Raw genomic sequence first — 24461 nt, 5'->3', positions numbered from 1 at the left:
AAACGCTAGTGTGAAACTAGCCTAACTCTGTGTATTATTACCTTGTTTCATACAATAGGTAAAATAGGTAATAAAAAAAATAGGTAAAAAAAATGCATTTTTTGCTGTTTTCTTTCCCTTGTTAGAAGACCACCTGTGTTTTGTGATGTCCCCAATTTCTCTTTCTTCTTCCCATTATATTTGGTTCTACTACTTAGCTTTATCATCCCTTGTACCTTTATCTGATCTTTCTAATAAATCAATACATGAATAAAAAAAACCGCCTTAATAATATTCTGTATAACACGGTTGTATCCAGCAATATATTGGATGATATTTTTTTCCTGATCTTATTAAATTCACTCAAGTGTCTATTACCCCAATGTACTTTATATCTCATAGAAACTATTAAACCCTAGATCATGTTAAAGGAAACTTTTCACCAAATTTTTCATGTGGAGCAGGACATATGATGTAACAATGGCTGAGGGCGGAATAAAAACATTTTTTTTTGTAAATTTCGCCTCTCTGTTGCAGAATCAACATATTTTGCACTTAATGAGTTAACTTTCGTTAAGTCCAAGTGGGTGTTATCCCCTCTGGTGCCGGTCCAGTGGTGTCGGCACCGGCTCACTGTTATGTCATGCAATCCCTGAGGCTAATCAGTGGCCACGTCACTTTTATGTATTTAGGACATGATTGCCTTCCGAAAGAAGCAAGAGTTGTGTCTTCTCTCTCGCTTGTTCTGGACATCTGATTAGTCCAAAGGAGAGGAGAGTGAAGTAGTGTCACGCACAGGGTGGGAAGACTAAGTGCAACACGAGAGGTAGAGGGGAAGGAAGCCTAAATGTTAGGGAAAGGGGGACTGGAGACCCCTAGGCAGATTTAATAACACCCTACCTGCCCTACCGTCCCTATATTGGTTCCACACCAATCGCTGAGCAGGAACCTAAGCCCTGTATATCCCTATAGCTAAGCGCTGAATAGGGAAGAGGAGGGGATAAACACTGGTCAGTCCCCACTGTACACTAAAGAGAAGAAGGGAGACAAACAAGGGGGAAGCAACTTAGCTTGAGCAGACTCAGAGGTAACACCAAGCATCCTCCAACAGCACCAGATAAGGAAGTAAGTCAACTGCTACAGCTCCAAGCCTTCACAAGGGAAAAATTTTAATGTTGCCAGTGTGACTCACTGAAACAGACTGGGAGTCTATAAACATCCAGGTCCAGGTGTGTCAAATAAAGCAGGAGGGAGGTTGCCACTGGGTCCAAAAGTCAAAAGGATTTTGAAGGCGCCGGCAATGCCAAATGCAGAGACATTCTTCAGCGAGATGCAGAGTGACTGTCTGTAGCATCTGACACCCCCGTGATAAGTGGTCACTCATTAGCTGCAGGGATCGTGTGACATTATGTTACGCGAGCACCAGGAGAGTCAGTGCTGACACCACTGAGGTGAGTATAGGTGTTATTATTTTACAAGAGGGAAAAATCAGGATTGAGGAAGAGTTGTCCGAGTAGTCACATTTCAAAAACATACAGTGAGTACGGAAAGTATTCAGACCCCTCTAAATTTTTCACTCTTTGTTTCATTGCAGCTATTTGGTAAATTCAAAAGTTCATTTTTTTCTCATTAATGTACACTCTGCAGCCCATCTTGACTGAAAAAAAAAGAAATGTAGAAATTTTTGCAAATGTATTAAAAAAGAAAACTGAACTATCACATGGTCAGAAGTATTCAGCCCCTTTGCTCAGACACTTATATTTAAGTTACATGCTGTCCATTTCCTTGTGATCCTCCTTGAGATGGTTCTACTCCTTCATTGGAGTCCAGCTGTGTTTAATTAAACTGATAGGACTTGATTTGTAAAGGCACACACCTGTCTATATAAGACCTCACAGCTCACAGTGCATGTCAGACCAAATAAGAATCATGAGGTCAAAGGAACTGGCCAAGGAGCTCAGAGACAGAATTGTGGCAAGGCACAGATCTGGCCAAGGTTACAAAACAATTTCTGCAGTACACAAGGTTCCTACGAGCACAATGGCCTCCATAATCCTTAAATGGAAGAAGTTTGGGACCAGCAGAAGTCTTCCTAGACCTGGCCGTCCAGCCAAACTGAGCAATTGTGGGAGAAGAGCCTTGGTGAAAGAGGTAAAGAACCCCAAGATCACTGTGGCTGAGCTCCAAAGATGCAGTAGAGAGATGGGAGAAAGTTCCACAAAGTCAACTATCACTGCAGCCCTCCACCAGTTGGGCCTTTATGGCAGTGCCAGACATACGAAAGCGCGCATAGAGTTTGCTAAAAACACATGAAGGACTCCCAGACTATGAGAAATAAGATTCTCTGGTCTGATGAGACGAAGATAGACCTTTTTGGTGATAATTCTAAGTGGTATGTGTGGAGAACACCAGGCACTGCTCATCACCTGCCCAATACAACCCCAACAGTGAAACATGGTGGTGGCAGCATCATGCTATGGGGGTGTTTTTCAGCTGCAAGGACAGGACGACTGGTTGCAATTGAAGGAAACATGAATGCGGCCAAGTACAGCGATATCCTGGATGAAAACCTCTTCCAGAGTGATCTGGACCTCAGACTTGGCCGAAGGTTCACCTTCCAACAAGACAATGATCCTAAGGGTATGTGCACATGCTGCGGATTCTGCTGCGGTATACAGTACCTTTATATTCAATGGAAAATGAAAAACGCTGTGCACATGCTGCAGATTTTTCAGCGCGTATTTGCTGCAGTTTTAAATCCGCAGCATGTCAATTCTTTGTGCGGAATCCGCAGCGGTTTCACACCTTCTCCATTGTAGAGGTGTCAAACTGCAGGGGAAAACCGCAGGCTAATCCGCAGGTAAAATCCGCAGCACAATCCGCTACGTGTGTGCGTACCCTAAGCACACAGCTAAAATAGCAAAGGCGTGGGTTCAGAACAACTCTGTGACCATTCCTGACTGTCCCAGCTAGAGCCCTGACCTGAACCCAATTGAGAATCTCTGGAGAGACCTGAAAATGGCTGTCCACCATCCAACCTGACGGAACTGGAGAGGATCTGCAAGGAAGAATGGCAGAGGATCCCCAAATCCAGGGGTGAAAAACTTGTTGCATCATTCCCAAGAAGACTCATGGCTGTACTAGCTCAAAAGGTGCTTCTACTCAACACTGAGCAAAGGGTCTGAATACTTATGACCATGTGATATTTCAGTTTTTCTTTTTTAATACATTTGCAAAAATTTCTACATTTGTTTTTTTTCCGGTCAAGATGGGGGGAGTGTACATTAATGAGAAAAAAATGAACTTTTTTGAATTTACCAAATGGCTGTAATGAAACAAAGTGAAAAATTTAAAGGGGTCTGAATACTTTCCGTACTCACTGTATATTTTTAATATAAGCTTCAAGTATTGATTTATGGAATAGTAGATCTCCATTTATAGCCTATGTTAATATATACATTCTGAGACATGAAGTGATATGTGGTTATGGCATTTGTTACTGTATTTGCATTTTAATCATTATTTTGTAGAATGTACAAAAATAGCTATTAAAAAACACACTCTGTGGTATGTAAGGAGTGCAGTCAACTCACCTGCAAAAAGTAGATATAGAAAATCGCACAGGGAAGAACCCACCTTGTAAAACTTGCCACCAGCTTCATTATGAAATAAGGTTATATATTTACTATCCAGTTGCCAGTAATGTTTTTTCCTCTGTAAAATAAATGAAAGACCATGTCACATAAAATCTGAAATGTCATTATTTTATAGAAATATATGAAATGTTAATTATTCACAAATTTGCTATTTTCAACTCCTGGCGCTGCCGATGGCACTCGGGACCGGAGCTGCGGCTGCATAAAAATACATAGAAATACATGCAGCCGCAGCTCCGGTCCGAGTGCAGGTGGCAGCACCAGGTGTTGATGAGAGAGACTCGTGCGAGTTTCTCGCATCACACATGGCAGTGTGATCCCAGCCTTAGGCCTCATTCACACTTACCATTTTCAAGCACGCGCACCATCTGCATTAGTCTATGGTGCCATTCACATGCCTGTGATTCTTCATCAGTCTGCGGGAAATTGCGGAGACATATCCGATTTCGATCCAAGAGTCAGATCAAAATCGGCAATGCAATTCATGGGGTCTGTGAAAAAAAATCGGACTGCACTTAGATGGCATTCGAGTGCAGTCCAATTTCCACAGACTGTGAAAATGGAGAAGGCGGAGATTATTTTTTAAACAAATTTAAGAGAAAATTGGATGAGACACTCGGACCAACCACACTCAGATCAAAGTCTGATCAGAAGAATTCCCATACTTGGAAATATTGAACGTGTGAATGAGACCTAACGGATGTCCAGTGTTCTGATGTAAAATCGCAAATGTGTTTCGATATGCAAAATCAACTATATTTTACAAAAAAGGAAGCATTTCTTAGTTATTTTCTACCCACCATACTGTCCTTGCTGGTAAAGTGGACAAGCCAGCCTTCCATCAGCACGCAACTGTTTTTCTTCTTGTTATACCGCACAGACTGTACGACTCTCATAAGTGGGATGAAGTTACTACTCAAAGACAAAACAATGGTAATGAGCCATAAGTGACCTCGCAACGAGCAGTTTCCTAACACTAAGAATCCATCATTTTTACAAGAGGTCTGTCATCACAAAAGGATTCTTGAAATTAAGCACCGGTGCTTGGTGCACCCTTGGTGTAACCAAACAGCTCCCACTTGTTTTTTTCCACCTTATAACTCAATGCATCTTCCCACCTACTTGTTTTTTTTTTACTCTATGTCCATCCTCCTTTTCCCTCATTGACAGCTCTGCCATACAAGAGCAGAGATAGATTAAAAAAAACAAGTAGTTGAGAAAGTGCATTGAACTGTTTGGCCACACCAAGGGTGCACTGAGCACCTGTGCTTGGTTTGAACAGTCATTCTGTGCTGATAGAGTTCCTATAATAAAGTAGTTTAAAGAGTGCAGAAGTAAGTGACATATTTACCTATCGAACATTGGGTTATCACAAGGACAAACCGTGCTTTCAGTGCTTTTAACAGAAATCTCCTCCTCCTCTTGGGCACCGATGCTGAGTGGGATTAGTCTCTCAGTCTCATCTTCTGTGCTATTATTTTCTCCATCTGCCACATAACAACAATTTTCGCATTTTGGGTTGAATCACACATTTTATTATCTACGGATTAAAAAATGCACTTATATTGCACATATGTCTTGATAATGGTACCTCTCCATATACAGTACTGCACAAAAGTTTCAGGCAGGTGGGGAAAAAATGCTGCAAAGTAAGAAGCTTTCAAAAATAGCAGAAGTGTTAAATATAGTTTAGTTTTAGCAGAGAGAATGGATAAAAAAAAAGAAATAGAAATTAATTCCATATTTGTTGGACTGTTCTTTGTCTTCAAAACAGCATCAATTCTTCTAGTCTTTGAAAGAAATCAGCACGGAGTTATTTTCAGCATTCAAGGGAATCTGTCACCAAGTTTTTTTTTTTCATCTAATCTGAAAGCAGTATAATGCAGATACAGAGACCCTGATTCCAGCGATGTGTCACTTACTCGGCTGCTTTCAGTAGTTTTGATAAAGTCACTGTTTTATCAGCAGGAGATTATCACTAGAAGACTACTAAACCTGCTGCCATGTAGACTTTCAAATTCATGGGCTTTTTATAGCCCCGACACCACCACCACTGATTAACACCAGTCTTCTGCCTATGCACAGTATGCGCAGAAAGCAGCCAATCAGTGGTGTGGGCAGGGTTATGCAGGGCTTTTTTTCTGCTAGATCTGAAGCAGAGAAAACTGTGATTATATGAAATTCTAATCTCCTGCTGATATAGCAGTGAATTTATCAAAACTGCAGCAACAACCCGGTAAATTACATATTGCTGGAATCAGGGTCTCTGCCTCTATACCATGCTACTCTCAGATGGGGCACCAAAAACATCCTGAAAGATAAGCCTTACCTAATTCCTCTGTTTGCTTAAATGTAACCCCAAACTTGCAAGGTACTTCCACTATTCGTTACGGTTGCCCGCAAACACTCATTACTGCACCGCTCTCAAGCTCTTTTATAAAAAAAAAATCTAGAACAGAAAAAGATTTCACATTTCGATTCCTCAGTCAAGAGCACTTGATAGCTTTATTATGCATCCCGGGTACTATGTTTTCATGCATGGTTGAGTTACTTGGTCTTGCCTCTATATCAAATGTATGGCTTTTTGGCTGCAATTTTTCCATGAAAACCACTTCTGGCCAGACTTCTTCGAACAGCAGATGAGAGTAGCTGGGTCCCACTGGTTGCTGCTAGTTCTGAGATGATGACACTGCTGGGCATAAGTCTGTTGTATCTTTCATCCCCTGCACCAAGTTTCCTTGGCCAACCTTGGCATATACTGTACATTCCATAGTGTTGTTTATCTTTTGGTGCTTCTTCAAAAAGAGCTTGAACACCACATCTTGAAACCCCTTTCTACTTTGAAATATTTTCCTGAGAAAGACCTTTCTGATGCACTATAACTACCTTGTCTGTTGTTGCTTTGCTCAGTCTTCCCATTGTGTATGACCTATGACATGAAACTGTCTTCTATAACCTCACCTTAGCAGCAAAGGTTGTCTGTTTCTTGCCCAGCTTTTAGCCTTCTATGCAGTTGTTTCTGTTTCAGGTTTCAGTTAATGACTCATTGGCTTTACTTTTTTAAATACATTGATGCAGCACCTATGTGACCCCTCTCTGCTCTGCCGACACTGCAGGTACTGATGCATGGCGGGGGTGGACATATCATTCATGCAACTTCTGCAGATGCAAGGGGTCTGAGAAGTACGGGGGCCAATTTTACCTCTAAAATGGGTGGAACTGAACTCTAATACCTTCTATGTGATCCCTATGTTTTTCATGTCTGTATGTGGGTTCTTTCTCCCTTCCCTATATTGAGAGTCCCAGAATTATCACCTTTGTTATTTTTCTTTAATTTCTGCTACTGTGGGTATGAAGGAGAGAAGGAGAAAAATCCACAGTGAGAAAGCTCTCACATGAACAGATAAATTATGTCAACTCTGATCAAACATCAGCTAGAAGCTGTGTAACTTCAGAACTAGCAATCATGTCAGAACTAGCATCACAGCCAGCTATGTGCAGCGGTAGCACAGACTTTACGGCAACAAAATGGAAACAAGTAGTTATTGAAGTATAGTTAGAAAGTTGGTTCATTTTGCATTTAGGAATCAATAACATGAAAAAAAAACTTTGAGGAAAAAGTCTAAAGTTGAAAAAATATTTTATGTATCAAAGCTACCTTCTCCATCAGCATTAGTTATCTCTCCCAAGCACTCATCTGGTACATCCGGTACACATCGTCTGTGGCAATTAAAGCGGCAGTCTGTAGAGAATAGATCGGAAGATAAATACATTAATTTATTTTTAGGACTATACAGTGCCCGCCTTGATGCAAATATGGAAGTCATTGATTTACACCTTGTTTTTACATCTTAACTACAAAAATTTACATATGGGATGCGAACAGCAAATTTATGGCAACTGCAATGTCTGAACTCTGCACAATTTATCGTTTCTCTTTACAATTCTAAAAACTGAATTATATTTGTGTTTTATACCTTTTAATATTGTATATTTTATTGATTTAGTTTAGCTTCTAGGTTGATTTTAAGTTATATAGGGTGGAAAGGGCATATAACACAATTTGAGAGAGAGATATCACTTGCATCTCCATTGAAGTTGGGGTCTCCTGCGGTGACCATATAGTTACAGCAGGGAGTTTGACTGGGAAACAGACACAAGGTCTGAGATCCGTATATATTCAAGAGACAGGGAAGTGGATAAATCTAACATATTCTGAGGTAACTCTTGTTCTCTTCAAAGAAAAACTGGACAATTGCAGTTAGACACTCTGTCACCGGTGTCTAGATATGAATATTGGGGTTGGCAGCGATCCAAAATTTATGAGAGATATATTTTCGACGCCGTAGTGAAGGGACAAACATAACGTATTCACTCACATCACCGTCAAGCCATGCTAACCCTTCCAACTTAATAATTGTCCAATGGATGGTGCTACCCAGGTCATGTTTAATTTCTATTAAAAGATAAAATCGCAATAGGAAATGTGAAACCCCAGAGTCCGGTTGTCACAGTGACATTGCCTCCCTCTAAGGGGTAAGGTCATGACTGGAGGCAGGAGGGGGCCCCCATGCTAGGTAACACAGATTACATGACAATTCAGAAAGGGGAGCTGCCTTATAAATTCTGGCCAGCAGATGGGGTCAGTGAGTCAGCAAGGAGTCAGCTGAGAGAGCAAACAAGGGAGTTGTCATGGAAACGAGAGCAGATGAGCAAATGACAAGACAGTTAAGCCTGAGGTAAAGGATCTTTCTGGAAGATCCAGTCAGTTGGAGACGGGGAGTTGATCTGTGAAGAGGGGAAGGGCAGGAGCTGAGACAAGAGGCTCTGGGGAAGCTAAAATTGCGTATAGCTGACCCCAGAGCGAAGCGCTGATATAGAAAGAGGACTCCAGAGTCCTAGGCTGAACAGGAGCTGTATGCCCTGATTGCCGAATCTGGATGTACAGGGGACTGCAAGTTCCTGGGCGACATTGAACACCTGAAGGCACGGCAGCAGATCAAGAGCCTGGGTCTGACGGTGAAAAGGACAGTACCCGTGATATAGGCTCATGCTGTCAGCCATACAGGTTAGAAACCATCACACAAGAGAGGGTCACAGCTTAGTTACAAACAGCAGGGACCCAAAAACAAAGCGCAGAAGGAAGGTCCCAAACCCCACCTGGCAGGGTGGATCCCCTGAATGCCTCCAGGTGAGCCGGACTCAATCCATCACCTGTATGTGGTACCCGGATTGCCACCACTTGCAAGTAAAAGGTAAAGAAACCTGAACCTTTCTGTGTCCTTCTCTTATTTCTCTGCACCCCAACATTCACCGCCATCTGAACAATTAATCAAATATCTTTGCCCTGGGGCCCCTGCTCTACCCGTGGGGAGCTGAACCATTCTTTGCTGCATCACCATCAACCCCAGAGGACCAAAACTGCCGCTTTGGCCACTCATTGCCGAACACCACAGGTGGCGTCACACTTAAACATCACACAACTTTCCTCTATTTTATTACTGGACTCCCAGGGCCTCGGACCGGGTCACTGCCACCATGACATCACCCATTGAAGTCAACGGGCCCAGTACCGAGTAACCTAAGGCCCTGCGGGGCGCTCCAGAAACATGTTAGCAATATCTACCGCCTGGGACCTACAGGGGGAAGGTATCCTGCAAATTGGGGATCTCATAAAATTCTGAGAGACCTAGCAAATCCCACAATCAGCCCTCCCACATGAGCACATCAAGGGGAGGTATATGGGAGTAACACTGAGCTAATAAAATTGAAAGTTTGGGTCTCTGTCTTTATTCAGTCAGGAATACATAGTTCATTGTGAGAGTGTCCCATTTTCTCAATCAGAGCCCTTCCCTCCATAAAGATAAAATTTAATAGCTCAAGATCCTTTTGCCCTGTAAACCACATCCCTGAAGCCACTTACTACTTGTAACGTGTGTCCAATTGGCCTGTATAAATGATTGGTGGTGGCAGCTACTAGTGGTTTCTTTTTTTTGCTATTGCAAAATTTGCAATGACTGTACAGGGCTATGTATTCCATGCGCTGGAATCAGAGGTGTATATATCATACGTTCACTGTGAGTCCCAAAATAACCGGCCTAGTAATGGAAGCAGCCGCAGTCTCGTCCATCACTCGTCAGCCAATTGCGTAATTGTCCTAACGATTGGAATCAGTGGCGTTGAGTTGCGTCCCTTGACAAACTGATGGCAGCGGTGGGATCTGCTTGACCGCTCCCCTCCACCCCGGCTGTTATCTGTGAGAAACTGGAGGCAGTGGTGGGATCAGCTTTACAGCTCCCTGGCTGTTATCTCTGACATCCAGTTTCTCAAAATTTCATTTGTATGATGGGAGACCTTTATGGTTTTGTGCACATGACATGTATCTCATGTGGGTGCTTTCCAAATCTTGCCTAAAAAGTGTTAATTAAGCACTCAAAATAATGAACATATGCATAAAGTGACCCGACTATTCTTCAGGTAATTTCTGAAGTTGCTCTATGCTTTACAATACAAGTCAATGGGAAGGCTCAATAGATGCCTGGAGGACGCCCAGGCATCTTTTTGAGGGTTTTTGCCAGCTTCAAATTCTATGATTTTTTTTTAGTGGTAAATGAAGTTAAAAAAAAGTTAAAAAAATCAGGAAAAAAAGCCTCCAAAATGGTAGAAAAACACTCAAAAAAAGTTTCTATAAAAAAAAATTAAACGACACTCAGAAAATTATCAAGAAAAAATGCTAGAAAAAGAAGAAAAAACTCCAGCGCTTCCTGAAACGGTCTCCTCTTGAAAACTTCGTCAAGTTTGCCCAACTGGAAAAAGAGGTCATTTGAACACACCGTTAGCAATCGCAAAAGAAAATGGTAAAAAAAAAATCTGCTACTGAAATTAAAAGGAACTTATTCCTTTGTTCTTTCTTCAAAATCTTCTGTTTTGTGTCCTGAGAAATTTCTGATTAAGAATTAGAACTATCTATTGGACACTCCAAAAATATCATCCCCCAAAAAACTAAAATTAAAATTTAGGCTGCGTTCACACGTCACGTTTTTTCGCGTTTTCGCAGCGGTTTTAAACGCGCGATTTTGTCGCGAAAAATAAGCATCCCATGCAACCCTATGGGATTCCGCAATGCTGTGCTAATGCTGCGTTTTTTTCTGTGGCGGAATCGCTTCGCGGTAAAAAAACGCAGCATGCTCATTAATTTAGCAGAATCGCGGCGATTCCGCCCACATAGGAATGCATTGTTCCGCTTACTTTCCACATGTGGCTGTGCACACCATGCGAAAAGTAAGCAGAACATTTGCGGATGGTACCCACGGTCCGGAGGAGAGGAGATTGTCCTCTGGGCTCTGGGTACCATATCCCTGTAAAAAATAGAATTAAAATAAAAAATATTGTTATTCTCACCTTCCGGCATCCCGCGCAGCATTCCCGCCTCTCTCCACGCTCCCGGAATCTTCCGGTCCCAGTAATCCTTTGCGAGAATTACCGCGATGACGTCGCGATCTCGCGGGAGCGCGATGTCTCGCGGTCATTCGCGCAAAGGATTACTGGGACCGGGAGCGTGGAGAGAGGCGGGAAGGCTGCGCGGGACGTCGGAAGGTGAGAATAACAATATATATATATATTTTTTTTACATCCTATCTTTTACTATTGACGCTGCAAAGGCAGCATCAGTAGTAAAAAGTTGGTCACACTTGTCAAACACTATGTTTGACGAGTGTGACCAATCTGTCAGTTTTCCAAGCGATGCTTCAGATCGCTTGGAAAACGCTAGCACACTGTAAGCTAATTACGCTTGCAAATCGCTAGTTTTTCCGCGGGAAATTAAAATGCGATTTTTCTTCAGAATGGAATTCCGGAATTCTCGCGGTAACTTCCGCGGGAGTTCTGCAACGTGTGAACTTAGCCTGAAGCAAAGTAATTAAAAAACGTTTACACAACAAGTAAGATGGTAGCTCCTAGAAGCTAAAAATCACATTTTATGGAGATTCTTCAAGGTCATGTACACCAGTAAGGAGCAGCAAAGAAGGGGATGAAGCATCATATCAGGACTTTTCATTTAAGCACACGAAAGGACCAATGCATGCTAAAATAATTGTAACATAAGTCCATTGTAATGTCACAGATCTCTGTACAGTTATTTTCTTTTTCTCCCATAGAGGATGAGTATTTGTCTCAGAGGTTAAATCTCAGCCATCTATGAAGCATAACAGTCTGTGGTCGGCTTCAGAAAAAATAGTCACTGATCGCTCATTATGACTTGTCAGGTGTTTGCAAAAATAATGATAAATCTATAATTTAATGTGCTCAATCAAAAGTGAAATAACACACATTTACCTTTGCACTGCATGCCCTGTCTGAACAGCCCCTTAAGAAGACGTCGGCAGTGCTGACAAATTGTGGGACGTGTGTATGTGTGGACTTGGAAAGTGTGGGGGACCTTTACTCTGTTCATGTCCTGCCAATCTTTCCATATAGGTCGCCCACTGAAGGAGGGGACACGAGATTTCTTGGTAATACCCTGTCAAAACGATAAAAGAAAGAAAAAAATATTTTTTTTCCAAGTAAATGTTTCATGACAAAAAACCTTATATGTGCAGCGACGCAAGTATAACGCACTGCAAAATTCAATCTATTTTACATTGTGTTTTTCCTGCAAAAATATTCATTTTTGGGGTAGAAATGTCCGCTGCAAATAGTTATCCTCTTCTTAAAAGAATGGCTTTTTTGATCAAGTAGTATAAAAAGCATCAAAAATGGTTGGACACAACAGCACAGAAAACCTGGCACTGCCGCCGGCACTCAGGCCGGAGTGTGCGGCTACATGTATTTCTATGTAGCCGCACGCTCCGGTCCGAGTGCCGGTGGCAGTGCCATGTTTTCATGCGAGAGACTTGCACAAGAATCATGAGGAACTGATTCCTTTGTTCACTCTTCAACCTCCTATTTCTTGTCCTTAGTTCAGATTCTTAATCGGAAATTTCTATCTATTGGACATTCCTAAAATGTCATCTCCCCCCAAAAAACTAAAATAGACCATGCAGGTCTGAAATATGTTGCCTGGGAGCAATTAATTTAAGAAGATGTGAGTTCCGGCTATCTCTTGGACTGTTGCTGTTACTGGATTATTTTGCTGTGCGCTTATACATTTTTTTCAGAAATAGTTAACTGCACATACCCTTACTGTGGTTTTTTGGTTATTATTCCCCCCCAACTGTAGTATGGGCCCTCCTATCTTTTTAGGTAAATAAAGGATCGAGTCGAGAAGAGATCCATAACAAAAAAAATAGTTTACTAAATCGCAAATAATAAAAAACAATAACAAAAATAAACCAAAATGTTATGTAGGGGACACTAATAGGTGACAAGAATTATTGACCAAGGGTAAGATTGACATAACATCTAAATAGTACTATGACATCATATATTTCTATATCCTTACACCCAGTTACAGGTGATTGACACAGGTAAATATACAGTAAACCATTTGTAATACATTGGTCTATGGGTGATAAAGGAGCAACCTCCAAATAATCCTCATAGAGATATCTATTCAACAGGAAAGACCATCCAAGCCATAACTAAGGAGATTATAAGGTATAGTGATAAAGTGCTATGTGCAATTTTACTTTGTTACAAAATGTCAGTGATATTCGAGGTGGAAGTAGTCACCTCAGCGTTCCCTCACCCCGACGCGCGTTTCACAGCTGTTTCTTTTAGGGGCCTCTGTTATTGGTTTTTATTATTTGTGATTTAATAAACAATTTTTTTAAGGATCTCTTCTCAACTCGATCCTTTATTTATGGTTCGAGTCTATAGTGCTTGTTTAAAGTTTAGGAAATGCCATTAACATTACTAGCGGATGTTAGTGTTTAGCTTATCTTTTTAGGTAACCTAATGTTAGAGCTTGTTCACACCCTGCCTTTCTAAATGGTTAGCTGCTGCTGTGACCTAGAGATAATCTTTACCATGTTCTGTCAAATTTTATGCTTTATGCAGGTGCAGTAAAATGAGTTCCAAAGACTGTTAGCCTATGTGAGTTTTCCAAGTCATTTTTGGAGTAGTAACTGAGCAAAAACTCAGCAGTAACTCTCCAAAATCCACCTAATAATCTCAGAAAACCTCAAAAACTTTGAGTTTTTGCTCAGTTTCTGCTCCAAAAATTCAACACTTTGTGTGCACATAGCCTAAGAAAGCTTTCCTTGGTTTTCCAGTATGGTTTCATATCTATCCTTACTACTAATTATTATGCATAGAACTATAATGCAGCCATGAATATGACCCCTTAGTATGCTAAACTAAAGCTTGTAGACAGTACATATGAGCAATCAATGTATCAGTAGGCCCACCGGAGGATTGTCTGGTTATCCGATGGGCCAGTTCGACTCTGGTTTTATGTTATAGCTGTGTGGCCATAAAACGACACATTTTACCTGCGGCTCTGAGTTATGTCCTCCCAGGTCCTCCAGACTGCCTCCAGTTGGTAATGTCACAGCTCTTTGTTTAGTGATGGAACTTGCTCCTGTAAATGATCTGCTGGAAAGATGACTTCTTTTTACCCCCCTGCAATTGTTAGGTATCTTAAAAGCACATCTCTTGTGATAGTTAAGACCACAGCCTGAAAAAAACAGAAGGTAAAAAAAAAATCACAAATAAACCATTAATCATATTAATGATATTTATTTTAATAAAACTAAGAAATAGCATTTCTGTCCTTTAACTTGCATCGTTTCACTTTCAGACCTCAAATTTCTAAGCAACCGTAACCCTTATGTAATCTCTGACCTTATCTAATCATTGAAGAACTAATCATGGTTGCATACACACATTTCTATAAAAATAGGAACAGACCTTTGTTTCTGGTGTCAGACAAGGCTTCCTTGGAAGATCTTCTATACACAATATACAGAACATGTGTATGTACTATTAAAGAATAATTAAATTTTTATTATTTCATTATCTTCCAAATAGTGAAAAGTTATTAATTGTTTTAATACATTTCATTACCTTATTTTGCTTCCCTTTCTCCTAAACACTATGCTGAAGTGTCACTTCAATGCCCAGTACATGCTCCTTTAGAAATTCCTTTGAACTGCTGCTCATCAATATCCTGTAGACTATATTTAAACTATCTATATATGTTAAAGGGGTTTTCTGGGACTTTAACACTGATGACTTGTCCTTAGGATAGGTCATCAATGTCTGATCGGTGAAGGTGCGACATCCGAAGTCCCGCTGATCAGCTGTTTCCTGTGTTGGCACAGCTCCGTCAACCGTATAGTGGCTGCGGACAGCTACTGCACATCTGCCACTATTGAAATCAATAGGGGGCAGATGTGCAGCACTTGGCCGAGGCCACTAATCCGTTGACTGAGGTGTACTGTGCAGCTCCATAAATTAGCTCTTCCACCTGCCGCCAACACAGAAAACAGCTGATTAGCGGGGGGTGCCAAGTGTTGCACCCCCACCGATTAAAATTGAAGGCCTATCCTTAGGATAGGTCATCAATGTCTGAAGATCTGGACAACCCCTATAATTCTCCAGTCTGTGTACAAAGGTGGGGAACAGAGAGACTCAGAGAGAAAAAGTCTTTGCTAAACAGCAATTAAAAGGAGCTTGCAAAGAAGCATGAACTGTGCATTGAATTAGCAATACAGCATAATGTTTGGAAGAGAAGGAGGTCAAATAATGTAATGAAGTATATTATAAAAATTCATAACTTTGCAGTGCCTGGAGGATAAATAAATTGAAAAAAAAAGTTTACTTACTCTTTAAACATGTATACTGTATGGAGCATCATGTGAGGCCATTATACTGTATGAAGCACCAGTTGGAGTCATTTTACAGTATAAAGCACCATGTGAGGCCATTATACTTTATGGAGCTCTATGTGGGGCCATTATACTGTATGGAGCACCATTTGGAGTCATTTTACAGTATGAAGCACCATGTGAGGCCATTATACTTTATGAAGCACCATGTGGGGCCATTATACTTTATGAAGCACCATGTGGGGCCATTATACTGTAGAGCACTATGTGGGGAGAATTATAATGTATGGAGCACTATATGGGGCCCATTACACTGTATGGAAGACTATGTGGGGCCCATTACACGGTATGGAGGACTATATGGGGACATTATACTATATGGAGGACTGTTTATGGCCATTATACTGTATGGAGGGCTGTGTGGGGATTACAGTTGGACAATCATTCTGTGATGGAGTCATCATTCTTTGTTGGGGGATTGAGGGAGGGGGTACAGTAGGGTCATCATACTGTGTTTGTGGGGGAATTCACTGTGGGGGTATCATACTGTGTGGGAGCATTTTTGTTTGCATCATGCTTTATTATCATTTATATTCAAATAGTTTATCCTTTGTTATTACACATTTAAATTAGGCCATAGGGTGATATGTTTTTTTATGGCTCTTACATAACATATTATATCAAGAATTATTCCTATATAATTCCAAAAGTTACTGTAATAGTTTTATTTGATAAGGAAAAACTTCCTCAATTGTAGATATCTTTTTTTTTTAGCAAATATCAAGGTTGGCCCACGACTTTCTCCAAGCTTTTCATTTTGTCCCTCTGCATGTTTGAGCTTGATATCCCTGGATTTAAGGGTTCTTCTCATCATGATAAAGGGTTACCTTTGATTAAAAATCCTATCCATTCTCAAGGACAGACGTCCACTGCAATCGGTGGTTAGCATCTTACGCTTGGAGTGCAGTGCTTTACTTTGTTCCCTGATGTGTGGATTTTTTTCACTGCTGGTATGTAGTTGTGTGTGCAGTTTATTTGCTGGTATTATATACAGAGAAGAACAATTTGAGACTTTATTTTTGTGTGGATTTCTTTCTACCAATGATTTTTCTTTAGGAAGTTTTTGTCTCCGGCATCAGAAAAAGCAAAAATCATCCCTGGAAGGAGAGATATGATTTTTATAAATTACCTTGGCATTTTAAACCTTGTCTCACCAAGCCAAACAACATTTCCCCACAATAGTCACAAAATGCTGGAGATTTGTAAGTGTGAACTAGTAGGATGTGAGGTCGGATCGAGAAGTCGAGGGACACAGATGCTGTTTAAAAAGAAAATAATGATGACGGTTAATCACTTGGTAAAATATTAGGCAATGGACAAAGGTAAATTCTTAAAATTCAGCACATGGTGATTGATTCAATACCGACAAAGAATAAAGTATAAGACTAAACATGGCCTCAGTCATGTGCTCCCACGCCATGTGGGAAAATCATCATGTCAAGGCTTAGCATTCAGTCTGCAGCCCTGAATTCCCTCACCCATTTCCTCCCGCTTCCTTTCTCTCAGTGTTAGAGATAGCAGCATGGAGGGCATGGGGTTATATACAGATCACTGTGGAAATTAGAAAAATGACCAACAGTCTCAAGGAGGGCAGAGAAAACAGACTATATATAAGGAAGATAGCACATAAAAAGTTATTAAGTGCAGGATAGAAGCAGTAATGATTTATAAGCTAATGAATATACAGTGGGTACAGAAAGTATTCAGACCCCTTTAATTTTTTAACTCTTTGTTTCATTGCAGCCATTTGGTAAATTCAAAAAAGTTCATTTTTCTCTCATTAATGCACACTCTGCACCCCATCTTGACTGAAAAAAAGAAATGTAGAAATTCTTGCAAATTTATTAAAAAAGAAAAACTGAACTATCACATGGTCAGAAGTATTCAGCCCCTTTGCTCAGACACTTATATTTACGTTACATGCTGTCCATTTCCTTGTGATCCTCCTTGAGATGGTTCTACTCCTTCATTGGAGTCCAGCTGTATTTAATTAAACTGATAGGACTTGATTTGTAAAGGCACACACCTGTCTATATAAGACCACACAGCTCACAGTGCATGTCAGACCAAATGAGAATCATGAGGTCAAAGGAACTGGCCAAGGAGCTCAGAGACAGAATTGTGGCAAGGAACAGATCTGGCCAAGGTTACAAAAGAATTTCTGCAGTACTCAAGGTTTCTAACAGCACAGTGGCCTCCATAATCCTTAAATGGAAGAAGTTTGGGACCACCAGAAGTCTTCCTAGACCTGGTCGTCCAGCCAAATTGAGCAATTGTGGGAGAAGAGCCTTGGTGAGAGTGGTAAAGAAGAACCCCAAGATCACTGTGGCTGAGCTCCACAGATGCAGTAGGGAGATGGGAGAAAGTTCTACAAAGTCAACTATCACTGCAGTCCTCCACCAGTCGGGCCTTTATGGTATAGTGGCCCAACGGAAGCCTATCCTCAGTGCAAGACATACGAAAGCCCGCATAGAGTTTGCTAAAACACATGAAGGACTCCTAGACTATGAGAAATAAGATTCTCTGGTCTGATGAGACGAAGATAGATCTTTTTGGTAATAATTCTAAGCGGTATGTGTAGAGAAAACCAGGCACTGCTAATCACCTGCCCAATACAATCCCAACAGTGAAACATGGTGGTGGCAGCATCATGCTATGGGGGTGTTTTCAGCTCCAGGGACAGGACGACTGGTTGCAATTGAAGGAAACATGAATGCAGCCAAGAACAGAGATATCCTGGATGAAAACCTCTTCCAGAGTGCACTTGACCTCAGACTTGGCTGAAAGTTCACCTTCCAACAAGACAATGATCCTAAGCACACAGCTAAAATAACAAAGGAGTGGCTTCAGAACAACTCTGTGACCATTCTTGACTGGTCTAGCCAGAGCCCTGACCTAAACCCAATTGAGCATCTCTGGAGAGGCCTGAAAATGGCTGTCCACCAACGTTCACCATCCAACCTGACGGAACTGGAGAGAATCTGCAAGGAAGAATGGCAGAGGATCCCCAAATCCAGGTGTGAAAAACTTGTTGCATCATTCCGAAGAAGACTCATGGCTGTACTAGCTCAAAAGGTGCTTCTACTCAACACTGGGCAAAGGGTCTGAATACTTATGACCATGTGATATTTCAGTTTTTCTTTTTAATAAATTTGCAAAAATGTCTACCTTTTTTCATCTGTTTTTTTTCAGTCAAGATGGGGTGCAGAGTGTACATTAATGAGAAAAAAATGAACTTTTCTGAATTTACAAAATGGCTGCAATGAAACAGAGAGAGAAAAATTTAAAGGGGTCTGAATACTTTCCATACCCATTGTACATACCTTGGATACACACTGTATTACTGAGAGGGACACTCCCCACAGGAGAAAAATCGAAAACTTAAAGACCGCAGGATGAAAGCTAGTGCCATTCTCTTTACGAAACGTAACCATGTAAGTGTGTGACACGGACTGTCATGTGTCCTCCCTCCTGAAACACAACATTTGTAAATGTGAGTCATAACATGTGGTTTTATTTTATTTTATTGAGTGGTGTAATATGTGAAATTCCATAGAACCTTATAGATAATATAGAATGCGGTTATTGTAAAGTAATGTAACTAATGTACAATGTGAGTAAAGTATAGTAAATAGGAAAAGTATAGAGTTAGATCTAGGTCATAATTTTTAGTATAGAGCTTAGAAGTTAAGTTAAGGGAAATATGCAGTAGTGGGAATATTACTAGTAGGAAATAGTGTACGGGTTAGGATACAGTTAATATGTTCCGGACCAGCCCAACATGAGAGGGGGTGAGATCAGAAAAAAGGGAGAGCATTTCCTGATTAGATCATAGATAGTGGCACGAGGTCCTTCTCCCGTATCACACAATTAACAGAGCAAGAGAAGAGTGAACAATCCTAAAGCCCCCGTCACACATAGCGATCTCGCTAGCGAGATCGCTGCTGAGTCACAAGTTTTGTGACGCAACAGCGATCTCACCAGCGAGATCGCTGTGTGTGACAGCTATCAGCGACCGGCCCCCCTGCCGGTTATCGCTGATCGCTGTGGAAACCTCTGGACATTTTTGGGGTCGCTGGTCTCCCGCTGGCCAGCACGCATCGCTGCCTGTCACACGGGAGACCAGCGACCAGAGAGCAGGAGCTGGTAACTAGGGTAAATGCAGGGCTTCTAAGGGGCGCGCAGCGCCTAGAAACCCGATGTGTACCTTAGTTACCAGCTCCCTACATCAGAGCGCTGGTAACTAAAGTACACAGCGACGCCGCGCGCTCGGTGTCGCTCTGCTGATCGCTGGTGAAGCTGCCTGTTTAACAGCTCACCAGCGATCAGGTAGCGACTCACCAGCGATCCTGACACGTTGATGTCATTGTCGGGATCGCTGGTGAGTCGCTATGTGTGACGGGGCCCTAAGACCTTTATTTAGGCAAAAATTCAAAAGGCCCATATGCAAACCACCACACAAAGGATAAGATAGTCCAGAACCCGAATGCAGTTCAGTAACAGGATAAAAGCCCTGGGAAAGTCCAACAATCCAGCAGATAAAGTATAACATAGTCCATATACTCTTCTTTCTCTCTGAGCAGGTTCGGCGTTTGGGGTAGGCAGGTCAGGCAGATGCCTGGGGCTCCCACCCACAAAGGGGGCACCCTGTGTCTGCAGCCCCTTTATGAAGTGCTCAGAGAGTTACAGCAGTGAATAACGCTGTGCATCCTCTGTAGTCCCGGAGCGTCTCTCGCAAACCCCCCTCTCTCTTTCTCCCTGTAGTCAGGTTAGAAGTTGAGAGTGAGGGGGAGGGGCCGATTACAGCACAGCAGACAGAGGTCAGAGCTGAGCCAGGAAGATGCCTGCAGCCCTGTGTGTCTGTTATTTCCTCCTGAGTCCTCATCATGGCTGCTCTTAGCATTGTCCTGGGAAAAGATCTGTACAAGCGAAGCCGCAGAACCTGGTAAGTATATGTGTATCTGTGTGTGTACATGTGCAGCATACAGTGTGTGTCTGCATACGTATATAGTATGTGTGTGCATGTATACAGTATATAGTATGATTGTGTATATCTGTGGTGCATGTGAGTATATATATATATATATATATATTCACACACATACATACACACACATATATATATATATATATATATTCACACACATACATACACACATATATATATATATATATATATATATATATATTCACACACATATATATATATTCACACACATACATGTACATACAGTATATAGTATGTGTATGTATTATATGTGTATACTGCATGTGTGCAGTATATTGTGTAAATATACACCTGCCCAAGGTCGTCGTCCAATCGTTACCCCCGGGGCCTCGTCTGTCCTGTGGTCTGTCGGGTCAGGGCCACCCCCCTGACTGTCTCTTCTCTGTCAGTCCCCTGATCGAGCTCTTCCACTATTTCTGGTCTTCTGTCCTGAGTCTTCCTTTCCTGAGCTCCTCCCGGAACTGGCCTGTCTGGAACCCCAACCAGTTCTATTTATCCCCTCTCTCACTGGGGAATTCCCCTCCTGGGTTCCTATCTCCCCGCCCCCCATGACTAAGCGTTTTCTTGAGCCATAAGCTGATGTTCAGTCCTCAACTACTCTACCCTGCCATCTTGTGGTCATTTCTTGGTACTACACCCTCCTATCTACCTTTCCCAGCTGTCACCCTTCTATCCTGTCAATCTCCGTCTCTGGTGCACAAACCGTCCCCTCCTACTGCCAGTCACGTCTGTCCGTCAAGTCACCTTCCCCACACTTCCACACTGTCCCAGTGCAGCAGCCAGATACAAACAGCGGCCAGAAGACACTTTTTTTTTTAAATTAATCTGTTGCTATCCTCTTTCAGCGTTTCTGCAGCGTAAAATGAATGGGACACAAAAATGCAAGTGAAAAGGCTGCAAAAACCCCTGAATATTTCCTGCCAACACTGTAGATGAATCTGCAGGAAAAAATGGTGCGTGTGAACAGACACTACAGGGGATTTCTGATAATATAAAAATAATTAGTATGAAATGATAAATCTCCCGCAGCTCCAGCACTGATGCTCCGGGGGTTTCTGCCAGTCTTAGCACTGGGCTGCAGTTGTTTTGTGGCTCTGGGGGTCTCTGCCAGTCTCAGCACTGGGCTGCAGGGGTCTTGTGGCTCTGGGGGTCTCTGCCAGTCTTAGCACTGGGCTGCAGGGGTCTTGTGGCTCTGGGGGTCTCTGCCAGTCTCAGCACTGGGTTGCAGGGGTCTTGTGGCTCTGGAGGTCTCTGCCAGTCTTAGCACTGGGCTGCAGGGGTCTTGTGGCTCTGGGGGTCTCTGCCAGTCTCAGCACTGGGCTGCAGGGGTCTTGTGGCTCTGGGGGTCTCTGCCAGTCTTAGCACTGGGCTGCAGGGGTCTTGTGGCTCTGGGGGTCTCTGCCAGTCTCAGCACTGGGCTGCAGGGGTCTTGTGGCTCTGGGGGTCTCTGCCAGTCTTAGCACTGGGCTGCAGGGGTCTTGTGGCTCTGGGGGTCTCTGCCAGTCTTAGCACTGGGCTGCAGGGGTCTTGTGGCTCTGGGGGTCTCTGCCAGTCTCAGCACTGGGCTGCAGGGGTCTTGTGGCTCTGGGGGTCTCTGCCAGTCTTAGCACTGGGCTGCAGGGGTCTTGTGGCTCTGGGGGTCTCTGCCAGTCTTAGCACTGGGCTGCAGGGGTCTTGTGGCTCTGGGGGTCTCTGCCAGTCTCAGCACTGGGCTGCAGGGGTCTTGTGGCTCTGGGGGTCTCTGCCAGTCTTAGCACTGGGCTGCAGGGGTCTTGTGGCTCTGGGGGTCTCTGCCAGTCTTAGCACTGGGCTGCAGGGGTCTTGTGGCTCTGGGGGTCTCTGCCAGTCTTAGCACTGGGCTGCAGGGGTCTTGTGGCTCCGGGCGTCTCCGACAGTCTTAGCGCTGGACTGCAGTCATCTTGTGGCTTCACCTTAAATTATAGCTGCAAAGTGAATAATAACCATCAGAGACCCCAAAATATCAGCCACAGAGCCAGAGGGGATTTAGTAGATTAGTTTGGGAGGACATGTAGGACTTTTTTTTTAATCGCTTTTTATTCTGCTGTTTGTGAAGTAGGATGTAGAAAAAGATGGCAATTCTGCTAATGTTTTCTATTATTTGACTGTACGGTCCCCTTCACACGACCTATCATGTTTTTCACAAATGCCACGTGTCCTCTATTTCAGGGTTCCCCAACTCCAGTCCTCAAGGCCCACCAACAGGTCATGTTTTCAGGATTTCCCTTGTTATTGTACAGGTGATGAAAGTATCAACTGGACAATACTAAGGAAATCCTGAAAACATGACCTGTTGGTGGGCCTTGAGGACTGGAGTTGGGGAACCCTGCTCTATTTGACCTACGGTTCTGCTCTCATGTCCGTGTTTTCCCAGCAGCACAGATGACAAGGGCCAATACAAGTCTATGGGTCCGTGTAAACGTGCCGTCTGTGTGCTGTACATGTGCCGTCTGTGTGCCATCCGTGTTTAACATGGAAAGTATATGAGAAGCTTTGTAATTTCATTTCCATTATCCATACTGGAAAAACATGGATGGCACATGGACGGCACACTGATTGAAAACACTGGTGACACCGATATCGGTGTAACATGTACGTGTTTTATATGGACATGCGGGCCCCACTTTGAATTTTGCCTAGGGCCCCAATTTGTCTAAAACAGGCCTTGTCTCTGAGGTGCTGTGATCACATCATAGTTCCACACAAGATCTGAGATTGTGTCCTCTTCATTCACAGGTGAGGGGTAAGGTCACAGGGCTCATTGTTTCAACAAGCTAGGTCAATATGTCATTAGCATATTAGCAAACACAACAGTACTGTGGGGCTGATATCAGATGGCAACAACAGCCATTCATCAATTAGCAAATAACAACTCATCCTAGAAGAGAACACAATGAAAATCAGTAAAATATTAATACAAACAAAATGATACCCACATACCACATCCCACCATCACAACCTCTCCCCCCCTTAATAAGTGAGCACGCCATGAGGTCTACACAGACCTCTGGCCTGCTCACTTTAGTCCATGTTGCTCCACCGTTTATAGTTCCTTGTACAGTGGCAGGGGTTGCAATAATCATGAGCACTTGTTGTCTTTCCATAAATTCTCAGGGCCTGGGGTTAAGGTCATACTAGTTTTTTTGACTGGACTGGGCTATTCGCTGATGTTCATGAGCCAAGGTAGCTAGCTGGGCAAGACGCTCTCTGAACTCAAGAACGTAGGGAATTATGGGCGTTCCGATGTCTGCGATACCTCCCTCCAATTGTTCTTTCAGAAGAGTGAGAGGCACACGGACCTTCTGGCCGAACAGATTGCTCCCTGGTAAGGTCCGGATGTCGTGGTGCTTGAAGGGCCTGCAGTCGGGTAACTGCTCCCACAAAATGACACTGTAACTCCCCAATGTCATTTCCAAGGCGGATAGCTGCATGAATTCCTCCCATAACTCCAATCAAATACAGTTTTTCTCCAAAACCATAATCCAAACGCACCAAAGCTCGCTGTATATATTTGCAGACACCCCCTGCCAGGACAATGGGAATTCCCAGGCCCGGATGAAATGCCTCGGGTCAAACCACACGTGGGGGTTAGCGATAATCAGGAATGCCCCCGTGTCTCTAAATCCCGACACTTTGTATCCATCAATTAAGACATCCTGCAGGTGGCGTTGCTGTTGCTCTGTATTTCTGAGGCCCAAAGGCCAGAGAGATATCTATGGTGCTCTGATCGGTGGTCCTCTCTTGGGGTGGTGGTAGCTCTTCTTCAAGCGGGATAGAGTGCACAAGATGCACTGGACAAGGTGGGGCTGCGTGGGGCTCCCTCCAAATCCTTGAGGGACAGCTGGATTGCAAATGCTCAGGTTGCCCACACCTATAACATCTCCTCTCGGTGATACCCCCAGGTCATGGTCGTAACTGTTGGGGCCCAGGATTGTAAGGTGTGATTGTCATCAGCCTGCGACTGGGAGGAAG

General features: G+C 42.9%; 1 protein-coding gene across 3 annotated transcripts in view; it reads right to left on the bottom strand.

The window, feature by feature from the left end:
• The window catches only part of LOC141058441 (serine/threonine-protein kinase D3-like), a 125361-nt gene that overhangs the window by 36019 nt on the left and 64881 nt on the right, over positions 1-24461 (bottom strand). For 2 of the 3 annotated variants that reach the window (XM_073554693.1, XM_073554695.1), the window contains 7 exons: positions 16593-16721; positions 14066-14250; positions 11970-12153; positions 7294-7377; positions 4987-5122; positions 4436-4547; positions 3616-3693 (listed from right to left, as the gene is read on the bottom strand). In XM_073554693.1, the coding sequence (XP_073410794.1) occupies positions 3616-3693; positions 4436-4547; positions 4987-5122; positions 7294-7377; positions 11970-12153; positions 14066-14250; positions 16593-16721 (908 nt within the window). The remainder of the gene's footprint in view (positions 1-3615; positions 3694-4435; positions 4548-4986; positions 5123-7293; positions 7378-11969; positions 12154-14065; positions 14251-16592; positions 16722-24461) is intronic. The other variant, XM_073554694.1, reaches the window with a different exon arrangement.

Source organism: Dendrobates tinctorius, unplaced genomic scaffold, assembly GCF_039654945.1.
Source record: "Dendrobates tinctorius isolate UK_male_01 unplaced genomic scaffold, ASM3965494v1 ptg000211l, whole genome shotgun sequence".
NCBI lineage: Eukaryota > Metazoa > Chordata > Amphibia > Anura > Dendrobatidae > Dendrobates > Dendrobates tinctorius.
This window is presented reverse-complemented; position numbering and strand designations above follow the sequence as displayed.